At 37.1% G+C, this 14,816-nt stretch overlaps 1 protein-coding gene across 1 annotated transcript in view; it reads left to right on the forward strand.

Moving 5' to 3' along the window:
• The window catches only part of LOC149805747 (uncharacterized), a 313,385-nt gene that overhangs the window by 114,155 nt on the left and 184,414 nt on the right, over window positions 1–14,816 (forward strand). The window contains exons 12-14 of the mRNA XM_089950417.1: window positions 6,199–6,261; window positions 10,827–10,938; window positions 12,762–12,949. Of these exons, the coding sequence (XP_089806543.1) occupies window positions 6,199–6,261; window positions 10,827–10,938; window positions 12,762–12,949 (363 nt within the window). The remainder of the gene's footprint in view (window positions 1–6,198; window positions 6,262–10,826; window positions 10,939–12,761; window positions 12,950–14,816) is intronic.

The raw sequence follows: 14,816 nt of genomic DNA on the forward strand, positions 1-14,816 counted from the left end.
TAGCTTTTTTTGCACCTCTGGTATTTGGATATTATGTTTGTGTGCAAATGGTCTTAGTATTCTCACCGTTATTTTTTTTGGTGGTGATTGTTGTTGTTGCTGCTGCAGTGGTAACCACTAGTGGTGATGATAGCTGTAGATTCAGTACAAATATGGGACTCAATAATTCAAGTATGTCGGCTTTTTACATACAACTTGATATGTATAATCAATGCTGCTGTGTGAGCTGTTTTTGCATGCTTGTACTAAGGGGAGGGTAAAGCATCTTTCTTAATTGGGAAATTTTGTTGATAGCTTGTTTCATTTTTTGTTTTTTTTGTCTGGATCAGAATTTGCAGTCACCCTAGTCCTGGTGATTATTTCAACTATTTCAGTTTTATTGTTTTTTTCGCTGTGCAGCCATGGTTGTTTGTGGTTTAAATTTCATTTCTGCATGCTTTTAATATACTCACGAACAGGTAACCTTGCCTGACACCAAAGTAGTCAATGTTTACTATTGTATCCCCTCAAAGACAGGCCACCCCTTGTTTATAGGTAACCTTGCCTGACACCAAAGTAGTCTATATTTACTATTGTATCCCCCTCAAGAGAGGCCATCCCTTGATTAGATGTAACCTTGCCTGACACCAAAGTAGTCTGTGTTTATAACTGTATCCCCCTCAAGAGAGGCCACCCCTTGATTAGAGGTAACCTTGCCTGACACCAAAGTAGGCTGTGTTTACTATTGTATCCCCCTCAAAAGAGGCCACCCCTTGATTAGATGTAACCTTGCCTGGCACCAAAGTAGGCTGTTTTTATAATTGTATCCCCCTCAAGAGAGGCCACCCCCTGATCACCAAAGTAACCTTGCCTGACACCAATGTAGTCTATGTTTACTATTGTATCCCTTCAAGAGAGGCCAGCCATTTTATAAGGTCATCTTTTCAGTGCAGAGAAAGGTATTTCAGTTAAGGGGGGTAGGGGGCTGTTGTATTTTGCATATGATGATACAAAGTGCAACAAAATTACATCTTCTATTGATATACAGGGGTTTTGAGTTGATACAAGGAAATATTTCATGAGTGAAGTGGTTACATTGTATTGTCATGACTGTCGATACAAAATGTTTCCATTTCACAAGTGAACTATTTCCTTATCTGCTTGAAAAACAGATTTTGTTTTTAGTACATATTTCAAAGGCAAAACCTTTAATTTGCATTGATTTGCTTCTCCATTCTGTGATTAACAGCTGCATTAATGCATTAGAAAGGCAATTCTGAAATTTTACTATTTCATAGCGACTTCTTCAAAATCTAGATGGTATGTTTGTTTATGGAATATAATATTGTCAAATTAATGACTGTTTTCATACAAAACTACAAAACTACAGAGATTTTTATTTTTGTTATGACTTTTCATGCATAGTCAACATCGCTGCGGTGGACTCTGGTATTTGTAGAAACATGGCATAATGGTACAGCAGACTTCAGGACATAACATCATTAAACAAGAGATTTTAATGATTATTAGTTTTCTTGAATGGAATTTTTTTCAATTTTTCTTTATGCATTCAGAGGCTTACAGTCTGCTTCATTAACATCCACATTTTTGGTTGTCATGGCAACATATTGAAATATATCAGTGGGAGATAATTGTTATCACCACAGTGGTCATGTCACTTTTATTGCCACATTGGCATTATTACTTGTGGAGCTACTTTCTTTTTCCATTTATAGGAAGTATATCTGTCATAATTTGTCTTATTCAAACTGGTATTTCCATATTTAGGCCCATCTAAATTTGTCTTCTTTTCCTTTTTCTTCCTCTCTCTCTCTCTCTCTCTCTTCCCATCAGGATAAATATATCTTTAAATTGTATTAAGACTAACGACCCTCTTGTATATAGCCATGTAATCAATGAGAATGTGACATCAAGAATGTCTATAAATAAACCCCAAAAAACAAAAACTAAGCTTCAAATATTAACTCTTTAATAATTAGATTTTCACATGAATGATGCCAATTTTCTGAAACTGAACTTACTGTACCCTTGTTTCTATTTGATTTCCTTGTCACCTGTGCTGTATACCCATTACAATCAACAACAAACAGTACACATTTTTATAAAAAAAAAGTCTTCATTCAATATAATAAGAACATTCTTTAAATAGTAATGTTAACTGTCACAATCATAATCGTGTCTGAAACAATGGAGAAATCAGGCAATGATTAGTATCGATTGCAAACTGACACTACATGACAGTCAATGTGTCATTAGCATTCACTGGTAACACTTCTCCCATGCCTAGCAGTCTTGGTTGTGAGTTAAAAGGCTTTGATAATACAACAAATTTAAGTATTTCCTACTGATTGAGTGTAAATGAAAATGTACTGCTAATTAAATTGCATGATAACTCTTAGTTTTTGTTGCTTTTTGTAGAGTATCAGTTAGGCACAATCCATTATGTTAAGCATCCTGGACAAACAATGACTAATGTCCATAGATACAGATATCCACCATGTTAACAGATTACTCTCTTGAGGTGTTTATACGATTACAAATTTACTGAAATAGATGTAGAAGCTTATATATAGCTATAATGAAGTTTTTTATTATCATAATAAACTGAAAATACATTAGAGTATTTAATTCAGTCAAATTCACTGCTGTTGATTGTGGCTCAGTGCAAAAGTAATATAGTGCCATATTCAATATAAGCAGCTCCCACCACAATAAGAATGTAAGGCTAACTTTCAAAAATACTTACTATATAGGTCATTCATATGTTTCTGAATTATTATGTTTAGGCTATGAAGGCCAACATATGACAGTTTCCTCTTATTAAGCATTTTATCATAACTTCAATCAGTCAAAAATAAAAGATACATACATACATACATACATACATACATACATACATACATACATACATAGGGGCCCTGAGTGGCCGAGTGTTCTAAAATGCTCTCCGTTACAGATCACTGCCATCTCACCTCTGTCTGCGTAGGTTCAAATCTCAGATTTGGCCAATGTGGGTGTGTGAGAAAGCTTGCCAGTAGCTTCTCAAGGGTCTGTGGTTCTTTCTGGGGATTTCCTGGGTTCTTCCTCCACCATTAATACTGGCTGCCATGTATAGCCTATCATGTGCTGAAAGATGGCATTAAACCTACAACAGCAACATACATGCATGCATACATACATACATACATACATACATACATACAGACAGACACACACACACACACAGACACATACATACATACATACATACATACATAGGGGCTCTGAGTGGCCGAGTGGTCTAAAGCGCTCTCCGTTATGGATCACTGCCATCTCACCTCTGTCTGCGTAGGTTCAAATCTCAGATTTGGCCAATGTGGGTGTGTGAGAAAGCTTGCCAGTAGCTTCTCAAGGGTCTGTGGTTCTTTCCAGGGATTTCCTGGGTTCTTCCTCTACCATTAATACTGGCTGCCATGTATAGCCTATCGTGTGCTGAAAGATGGCATTAAACCCTACAACAACAACAACATGCATGCATACATACATACATACATACATACATACATACAGACACACACACACACACAGACACATACATACATACATACATGCATACATACATACATACATACATACATACATACATACATACATACATGCATGCATACATACATACATAGGGGCCCTGAGTGGCCGAGTGGTCTAAAGCGCTCTCCGTTACAGATCACTGCCATCTCACCTCTGTCTGCGTAGGTTCAAATCTCAGATTTGGCCAATATGGGTGTGTGAGAAAGCTTGCCAGTAGCTTCTCAAGGATCTGAGGTTCTTTCCGGGGATTTCCTGGGTTCTTCCTCCACCATTAATACTGGCCACCATGTATAGCCTATAGCCTATCGTGTGCTGAAAGATGGCATTAAACTCTACAACAACGACAACATACATGCATACATACATGCACACACACACACACACACACACACACACACACACACACACACACACACACACACACACACACACACACACATACATACATACATGCACAAACACACACACAGATAGGTCTTTTCTTATCCTTCTTGTTACATTTATATGTTAGCACCTATCCCTCCAATTGATTACTATAATAAAAAATAGAAGCCATTCCTCAGTACATATTTCTATATCATCACAGCTCTATGTGTATACTCCACTCCCTTGATAACTTGCATCCTGATGACTTTTGGATCTGCTTATAATGGGGGTCAGCCATGGATTCCATTTTTTCAACAAAAAGTACCAAATTTTTGACCCATATTTGTTGAATATAAAGAAAATCGCAATCAAAATTGGCAAATTAAACATTGATATATTGCTCTTTTATCTTCAAAAATGGTTTATATGATCTAGAAATTTGAATTAATATTATGAAATTTTCAACTTTTAATACAAAGTCATGTACTTTTGTTAAAATATCTTTCCAAACAACATTCTTGCTATACTGTCAATAACAGCTTGCAACAAAATTTTGGTCACTGAAATTATCACTAACGTCTACTTGAGGTAGCACTTTTATAAATAAGTACCAATTAAATAAGGTGTTTTTTTATCAAGTGAAATGTGTGTTTTAGTTATATCTTTTAGTTTGGTTAAGTGTAATTATCAGAAATACAATGTACCCTGTTGTATTCATGTGAGAAATATGTCCATCTATCATAACAGCTATGTCCAGAAGCGTTTCTATGTCCATCTATCATAACAGCTATGTCCATGAGCATTTCTATGTCCATCTATCATAACAGCTATGTCCATGAGCATTTCTATGTCCATCTATCATAACAGCTATGTCCATGAGCATTTCTATGTCCATCTATCATAACAGCTATGTCCATGAGCATTTCTATGTCCATCTATCATAACAGCTATGGCCATGAGCATTTCTATGAGAATCTGATTGGGTGCCACTGTTTTGATACCTATTTTGCGTTAGTATTTGTTGTATTGTTGCACTGAATTAAAAGCTGACTTTCTTGAATTACCATGTTAATTATGTCTTTTGTATCAAATAAAGGGCGTGGACTAAATGGAAAGTTAAAAGGCATGCAAATGCAACCTGCAGAATAGCCAGAGGCCCCAGTCTAGTGTCAGGTCAACCCATTCCATGTGATCAACCAAACACTTTAAAAATTTGGCGTGAATGTTGTATAATTAAAGTACCTTAAATCAGCATATTAATCCACAAATATGATCAATGATAGCAAGACAACCAAGCGAAATAAATTCTTAATATGTAATATTCTATTTCACATACATTTTATTGATGAAATGCTAGTTTAAGAGTTTGTAGTTAATTTGGAATTCCTGAATTGGCACTCGAAGATTTCCTCACAGATTAGAAGAAATTTAGCTATTACTTGCAATGAAATCATAGCATCAATATTTTATTACAGAACAAAAAAAAAAATTGACTTTCGATGATTACAGCTGTTTCACAACCTAAATGTCATCTTTTTTAAAATAAAAGGAATCTAGTTTAATCATTATGAATTTAACCAGTAACTGGTCTGGTTGCATGCTTACTATGCACTTTGCATTACATTCCACAAAAGTAGAGAGCAAAGCAGGAAGCAGACAGATCGGGGAACCAGACTACTCAACAACAACATAAAACAGTGATGTAATGCACAATGTTTCGCATACACATAAAGGTTATTGAAACCAGTTGGAATAATGTTAATGATTTCTCAGTGGTTGGACATCTTGAAAATAAAGGTCATTTTTACATAAAAATGAATAACTTCATCAAAAATAGCACTTTATTGACAATTATTCCCAATACAATTTTAAAACATGTATTCAGCCATTAAAAAGACCAGTTCACTCCCCCTGCCATGGTTTTCTTGAAGTCCAGCAAGGATGGTATCATTTCATATTGTTATGAAGGTCCCTCGATAACTCGCACCCTCGCTTATAGTGCAGTCTATGTTTTTGGAACCCTTATGTGCATGAGTTATGAAGGGAGATGTGTATAATGGATGGGATGGAATATGTTTACCAAAAGAGTGATAACAAAAGAGGGGATTTTGAGCTAGGGTGAGGAAGTAGATGCCAATTGCCTCTCCTCTCACACAAGTTCACCCCAGTAAATCTGCTGATAAAGAAATGATACCAAAGAATATATGAGATACTGTAGAATGTAGAAGAGTGTTTTGAACATTATTCAAAATATTTTTGTTTCAGAGTAGCAGAGATGTCATTCTACCCCTGAGTAATTATGGATTACCTTATACGTATGGAGTGCAGGTAATAGCAAGCACAGCTTGAGTGCTGAAAAATACAAAGATAGTTTATTGATAATGCAATGTACAATATCCAGAATTTCAATAGCATATGTTTTGATAAATTTCAGCCAACTGGAATTTTGTAAGTAAATTGGGATAGATTTGAATGTTGGCAAAACCAACTAAACTGATACCAATATCTATCTCTGCATCAAAGTAATATTTTTTACCTTTTTACAAACCAGTGGGGAAGTTTTGGGAAAAATGAATAAGTATGGTAATGAATATCAACAAAAAAAGACAAAGATACCAATTTTTCTAGTAAACTATGTTTCTTTGATAATACTTACCCAGTGATAATACCTTAGGAAAAATTATACCTAGCAAAGCCAGCCCTCCCAGATTAAAACTTTATAGCTATAAACTAAAAGTTTTCTGCCCACCTAGGTGGCAGTTAGATAAAGTGATTTCCCCTGATACCGGGATTGGTGCCAAATCATGTGAAATCTTCATTTACTACTGGATCTGAAGACACACTACATATGCTATCTATATGGAAATAACTGCAAGGAGGTTGGGAGGGTGCATGTGTATTTTCATTGGGTAATTATTATTGAAGAAACATATTTTGCTAAAAAATTGGTTTTTCTTCAGATATGTTACCCAATCATAATACCTTAGGAGAATAAGTAAGAGGTTGAGGGAGAGAACATCTTGGGTCCTCTAAGGTGTGAGACAGCTTCTAGATAACAGGCATGGAAAATGATGCTATATGTTGGAGAGTGGGTTTAAAGGGAAAAATTCTCATTCCCACAAATCCAGCAGAGGTCGTGAAGGTGTGTCCTTGTGAATTTGTCAAATGAACCAAAAAGGTAATATTTTGCAACACAGGTGAAGGTCCCACCAGATTTAAGTTGAGCCATTTAGGATGAAAGATCTCTAAGATTAAAACTGAAAAGTGTAATTGGATCTCCATCCCATGGCATGGATAGTTATAGAACAGTTTCACTCATAGACAACATTTGTGGTGACTGTCCAAACTTTGTGACCCAAGATGCAAAACGAATTCATTAGTGTGGGGTTATTTCTGATATGGGGAACAGATAGCTCACATAATCCAGGACAAAAGTGTCTGTGTTGATATATACTTTCTCTCTCCTGAGGACAAGAAGAGGTGTGATCTCCCATGATGCAATAACTCGGTCTACCTTAAGTACCATTTCAGGGCTCACACTGGGTCCTGTAGATGACCTTGAGCTGAAATGTCCTGAGTAGACAGGAATTATTACAAAATTTTGATTACCCATGAATGGTAGCCTGTTCTTGGCAATAAAAGCAGTGGACATCAAAGTGATACTGATCCATCTTGTCAGAACTGCCTGTAGACTGGTCCACCAATAGGACATGTACTTGCCGATTCTGTCTGCCATTTGTCAGCATGGTAAGGAGCAGGACTTATATGAGAGATGAACCAACAAATGGTTTGTTGTTCAGCCAGGTTAGTACCCATGAAATATTTCACTTGGGCAAGGATCCAATGTCAATGGACAGGCAAAATCCAAAACGAACAGAAGATCTGATAGTCCTTGGTCTGTCTGATATCCTCTCTTTTATGATAATACAGTGTGCTAATGATTGTGGAATGGTAGGTTTTAATTGTAATTGGTGCTAACTGTTTCTCATCGAAGAGCTATGGGAATTTAGTTATTGAGGCATCAATGCCTGCAATGATATAAAGTATTTTAATAAGATCCAGATGTGCAAGTTCAATAACTTTGGGTTTAGATAAAACACTGCCATCTTGGTTGCTTAAAGGAGATGAGGGAATATCTCTATTCCTAGTTCTCCTGTTGCAAAGTTGATGAGGTTGATGAGGTTGATGTAAGATTTCCCATTTGAGTGGATTAATCAGTCTGAAGAGATGTTCTGATACTTTTATTTCCTCTATTTCCTTCAGAACCTGAGGTGTTGGAGGAGGAGTGTATACATTTAATATATAGAAAGAGCATTGATTATCCAGACCATTTTGAATCCAGGACTGGTGCGACAAAGGGTGGGATCCCATCAGGCACCAATTGAGTGAAAACTGAGGGATGAAGAGGCTATTCTGTTTGTATCAATTGGTTCTTGCAGAACAGTCCACCAATATACTAGCCAGCCTAGGATATGTCAAACTTTAACGTAGATTTATTGTTGAGGACATCACTTTAGAAGATCCCAAGCAAGAACACAAAGGTCTGGAGACTTGGTTCTGCCTTGCTGTTTGAGATATGTCAACACAGTGGAATTGTCAGTCAGACAGAATGAGAACTCCATTCCCATGTAGGTTCTCCACCTACCAATCTAGGAAAGACAAGCTTTTAAAATGGTTTTCTTCAAGAGAATGTTGATATGTAAATAATTATCCTGAGGGGGCCACACTCCTCTGGCATGCCAAAATGGTAGGAGACTTGTTTCCCCCAGTTCTCTGTGTTTGCTTCCATACCAAGCGTGATTGCCTGAGGTTGTACTTGCAGGGGTATCCACAATGTGTGCCCAGTAGGTTTCCCTGTCTTCGAGATGTAACCTCATATTGTGCAGATTGTGAAAGTTGGTCCAGTTGTCAAAGGTTTGGCTCCATTTAGACCATAGAATCATTATAATGGGAGCCCAGGAAGGCTATCTACATGAAGATGTCTGCTGCCACATTGAGCAAACCAGATTGTGAAGGAATTCTCTTGCAGATGGATTGTTCTATATGGGCAAGGAATCTACCATAGTACTTATTCAATTCTTGTTCCTAAGGGAGATGTACTCTGTTTATTTGAATGTTGAGTTCCAGACCTAGTTGACCATAATGTTAAAATGGTACAAGATTGGAAATATCCTTGTTGATAAGGAGACTGAGAATGAGCATGAGGGTAGCAAGTGATATCAGGTCTTGATCCAAAATATAACTAGCCTACTGATTTGTAGTTTGTTCTTTTTGTATGCAAATCACAGGACTCCTGGAAACCATGTGAGTTGTGATGTGAAGTCATGCCTCTTGCAAGTCCACACTGATTGTGGTGTCCCCTCAATGGATGGCAAATAGATCCTGTTTTTGTAATCTATCATGAACCCAAGAGCATAAAAGAGTTGATTAAATGACCAAGTGTTGAGTGCTATGCTTGTAGCTGATGGAACTCTGGAAAAAGAAGGAGGTGCACTGAGCATGATACTGAGTCTCCTGGAAACAACTTGTTGGCTCCATATATCATAATGTTAAATCTTCCCCATTTGGCAGTGAATATTTGGAGCCTTCCCCCTTCTGGAATCTGTGATTGGGGGGACATGAAAGTATGTCATTTGAGATAGGGACGGTCTCATGGGAATGCTGGTGAAAAAGATTGCCCTCCGTTTGCATCTTTTTCGCTTAGTTAAAAAACTGTGGTTTTGAATGGCTTCAAAGATGAAACTCATCCAGCTTGTTTTAAGGTAGAAAACTTTCAAACTGCTTGACATATGGATTTTGCAAGGCCTCTCTGTCTGTTGAGAGCCTGTTACTCAGCATGAGTGGAATTAGTAACTGACAATTCCACAGGATTTGGCACCAATCCCATTATCAAGGGGAGATCATTCTAACTGCAACCTAGGCTTGCAGATAACATTGTTTTGTTTGCTAGGCTAAGATTGCACATATGGTTGTGCTGCAGTGCAAGAAATCTTCACAGTGTCAGACTACTTTTGATAGGCTAAGACTGCATACATGTTTGTGCTGCAGTGCAAGAAATCTTCATGGTGTCACACAGAATCTGTCAGCATATGCAAGAAAACTCAGGGGGCCCTGAGTGGCCGAGTGGTCTAAAGCGCTCTCCATCATGGATTACTGCCATCTCACCCCCGTCTGCGTAGGTTCGAGTCTCAGGCTCGGCCATTGTGGATATGTGTGAAAGCTTGCCAGTAGCTTCTCGTGGGTCAGTGGTTCTTTCCGGAGTTTTCCCGGGTTCTTCCTCCACCATTAGTACTGGCCGCCATGTATAGCCTATTGTTAAACCCTATAACAATAACAACAATAACAACAAAACTCAGTCTTGTTCCCATTCAGGTTTTTCTTATTTTATTTTATGGTGTACAGTTTCTGTAAATACCACATATTTTCATTTATAAGTCTGATCCAACTACAAACAACATAGACCCTGATCTGCCATTGCATAACATACCAGAAGATCAGGGTCTATATTGTTTGTTCTCCTGATTACTCTTAACAAACTGCACAGACCAGATCTGCTGGAGCATTATGTGATGACAGATCTGGGTCTATGCAGTCTGCAGTTGAATCTTACTTATAAGAAAGGACAGACAGTATGTCCATTATTAGAATTCAAATCGTTACACCATTTAGCACAGACTTGTAATATCTAAAAATAATTAAATTCATTTGAACTTAAGAGTCAATTTTACTTTGCTTTTTTTGACAAGTAGAATATTTTGCATGTGTAGAGATTGTTCTGAATTTGAAAGAAGGAAGAGATAGTCTCTGCATTTGTCTTTTACCTACTGCACATAAAGCAGGTTTTTATTCTTCCTGTCCACTGATATGTTTGTCATTTTATTTCTGACCTTTAGATTGTCCCTGTGGCACCAGGCCAGATAATTAAGGACAATGAGTGGGGTCTCTATCCAGTTTACTCAGTGAGAGTTACATATGGAAGTGATGTTCAGAGTGTCCTAGATAAAGGTATACAGGTCTAATCTTGATTTACTGGATAGAGTGCTTCTTAATCAGTTCTTATTTCAGCTGAAATGGAAGAAAGGTTTGGTTAATGAAAACTTGTATATATAATGGGGCTAATTGCATATTGTAAGTGAATTAGAATAGAAAGCTTAAAGAACATATTAACTTTCCTTAGGTTATGTAGAGTTATGAACTGCCCATTAATTACACATTTGTAATGTAACCAATGGCATTTATCTGGTATAATTCTTATTTTCCTTGAACTTGCTCACATGAAGAAGTAATCTAATTTTCTCCTGACAAAGATCAAATGGACAGGTTGGTTGGCACATGCATATTTGCTATAGTTAAATAAAGGAATGATTAAGACTGTTATGGAACCTCTATAACCTTCAAAGCAAAAGGTGTCCATTCAATAAATTTTGGGTCCTATGGAAGAAATGGCTATTGAATAAGTTTGGGGTATTATGGAAGAAGTGGCTATTCATTAGTTTGGGTTCTTTGGAAGAAGTGGCCAATTAATAAGATTGGGGTACTGTGGAATGGCCACTGAATAAGTTTGGGGCCCTTTGGAAGAAGTGGCCATTGAATAAGTTTGGGGTACTGTGGAAGAAGTGGCTGTTCAGTAGTTTGGGTTCTTTGGAAGAAGTGGCCATTTAAAAAGACTGGGGTACTGTGGAGTGACAATTGAATAAGTTTGGCGCCCTTTGGAAGAAGTGGCCATTGAAAAAATTTGGGGTACTGTGGAGGAAGTGGCTGTTCAGTAGTTTGGGTCCCATTAGAAGAAGTGTCCATTAAATAAGTTTGGGGTCCTGTGGAAGAAGTGGCCATTGAATAAGTTTGGGGTCATGTGGAAGTAGTGTCCATTTAGTACATTTGGGGTACTTTGGAGGAAGTGGCCATTGAATCAGTTTGGGGCCCTGTGGAAGAAGTGGCCATTGAATAAGTTTGGGGTACTTGGAGGAAGTGACCATTTAACAAGTTTGGGGCCCTCTGGAATAAGTGGTCATTAAACAAGTTTGGGGAACTGTGGAAGAAGTGGCCATTGAATATAATTGGAACCCTTTAGAAGAAGTGGCTATTGAATAATTTTGGGAATGTGGATGAAATGGCCATTTAATAAATTTGGAGCCCTGTGGAAGAAGTAGCTGTTTAATAAGTTTGGGTTTCTCTGGAAGAAGTGGCCATTGAATAAGTTTTGGGAACTGTGGAGGAAGTGGCCATTTAATAAGTTTCTGGACCTCTGGAATAAGTGGCCATTGAATAAGTTTGGGACCCTTTGGAAGAAGAGGCTGTTTAATTAGTTTGGGGTCCTCTGGAAGAAGTGGCCATTGAATAAGTTTGGGTCCCTTTGGAAGAAGTGGCCATTTAATAAGTTTGGGTCCTGTGGAGGAAGTGGCCATTGAATAGGTTTGGGGTCCTCTGGAAGAAGGGACCATTGAATAAGTTTTGGGTCCTGGATAAGAAGTGACCATTTAACGAGTTTTTTAATACTAACTTAGGGTGCATGCCAATAAGCATGAAATGGAAGCAGTGGATGGATTGGGCTCAAACCTGCCACTTGGGCTTTGAAGCAAATTTTTGTTGCAAACATAGCCTTTGAAATGTTTAATCCCACCCCAATCATGTGTGGTTAGTCTATATCTATGACATTGAAAGATTGAAGAGAAACCTCATAGTAACATAATAATTAAACTGTTTAATGACAAACTTCTGTAGGTTATAGTGGCAAACTTTAATGAAAGACGGGAGGGAAGTTTGTGGTAGAAAAGATGGATGCATGTCCTACTTTTTTATTAAATTGATTATGTACCATAAATTTTTAGGTCGACTCCTATACAACTCAAGTGATGTACTTATTGTCTATGTGCCAAGTATGTTAGATGTCCAATTCATGTGGAATCTACCACAGGTCCGCATAGGAAATACATCAGTGAACCATTACGCGCTCCAATGGGGTCCGCTAGTTGGACCCAACAAGATCAACATGGAAAACTCTACTGTTGTACCAGCCGTAAGTAAAACAGTGAAAATTTACTAGTGATTAAATCAAGTATTTTTGAAAAGATATTAATTATGCTTAGAATATGTCATCTTGGCCAAATAAATTGCAGAGATCAATATTGTTCCAATTTGACAAGCATTTTTAATGACAGATGTTTCAGTTCTGTTGTTTCTGTGATTTGTTTTAAGAAAATTTAGATTATTTTTAAAACCCACTTCAGAAAATCCTACAGAGTGTGAATTTTCCTTGAAAATATTTCAGAAATGTTCATTTTAGTATGTTTTTAATTCCCCACAGCTATTTGTTTATTTGAAAGTTGTTGTTAAGATCTAGCTTCACAATAACACATGAATTTAATTGCTATACACTATACACAAACATGTACATATACTCAAACATGTACATATACTCAAACATGTACATATACACAAACCGCTCCGGTGGCCTAGTAGTTAGAGCGTCCGCCTTGGATGCGGGAGGTCGTGGGTTCGATCCCCGGCCGAGTCATACCAGAGACTTAAAAAATGGTACTAACAGCTGCCTCGCTTGGCGTTCAGCATTAAGAGGTTAGTGTTAGGACTGGTCGGCCTGGTGTCAGGATAATGTGACTGGGTGGGACATCATACTACATGTCTGCGGCATGATGCCCCAGTGCTAGACATCACTATAAACTGCCACATTGCAGACATTGTAGCGATATGACTGAAAAATTGTTAAAGCTACGTTAAAAATCAAAATCACATCACATCACATCACATCACATCACATATACACAAACATGTACATATACTCAAACATGTACATCTGCACAAACATGTACATATACTCAAACATGTACATATACTCAAACATGTAAATATACACAAACATGTACATCTGCACAAACATGTACATATACTCAAACATGTACATATACACAAACATGTACATATACTCAAACATGTACATATACTCAAACATGTACATATACTCCAACATGTACATATACACAAACATGTACATATACTCAAACATGTACATCTGCACAAAACATGTACATATACTCAAACATGTACATTTGTGCTGGCATCTTGCAGTATTTCTGAACATTTCCTGTTCAAAAAATATGTACAATATGGCATATATATTCCCTTTTGTTTTCTTCAAATTTATTTAATATTTTGGATGAAACGTTGTCAAAGTTATGCTGATAATTACACTTAATAACTTTGCACAAGTATGATATGCTTGATATACACCTAGTTTAGCAACATAATCTTGTAATTAGTTGCAATGGTATTTATAGCAACATAATCATGTAATTAGTTGCAATGGTATTTATAGTAACATAATCATGTAATTAGTTGCAATGGTATTTATAGCAATAACTGATAACAGGATACAAAATATAACTGCAAATAATATAGATATAGACTGAAGTTTTCAGAAGAAAATATTTGTAGGAAAAGTTAAAATAATGTGTCATGAAATTAATTTATATGTCTCATACCTCAGTTGTGTTCATAGGCTTATCTAAAGGTGGGCAATGAGGTAGCTGTGTGGTCTAAGTTGCTCTCCCTGTATAAATAGGTCACTCACACATCTCACCACTGTCCACCAATGTGGGTATGTGGGAAAGCATGTCAATAGCTTCCTGCGAGTCAGTGGTTCTTCCTGGGTTCTGCCACCACCAAATATGCTGTATGCCATGTCTGCCAGTCATGTGCTGAAATATGGCATTAAACCCAACAACAGCAACAACAACTTGAGCTGGACATATTATGTTGTAACTTTGTATATCCTTCCAAATTTCCATTTAAGATTTGCTTGTCCAGACCATAACTTTATAATGGTTGGATAAGAATTTCATGAAACTTTGTCTCAGTATCATGACTCT

Source organism: Sinohyriopsis cumingii, chromosome 2 (assembly GCF_028554795.1).
Source record: "Sinohyriopsis cumingii isolate HCF-2022 chromosome 2, ASM2855479v2, whole genome shotgun sequence".
Lineage (NCBI taxonomy): Eukaryota > Metazoa > Mollusca > Bivalvia > Unionida > Unionidae > Sinohyriopsis > Sinohyriopsis cumingii.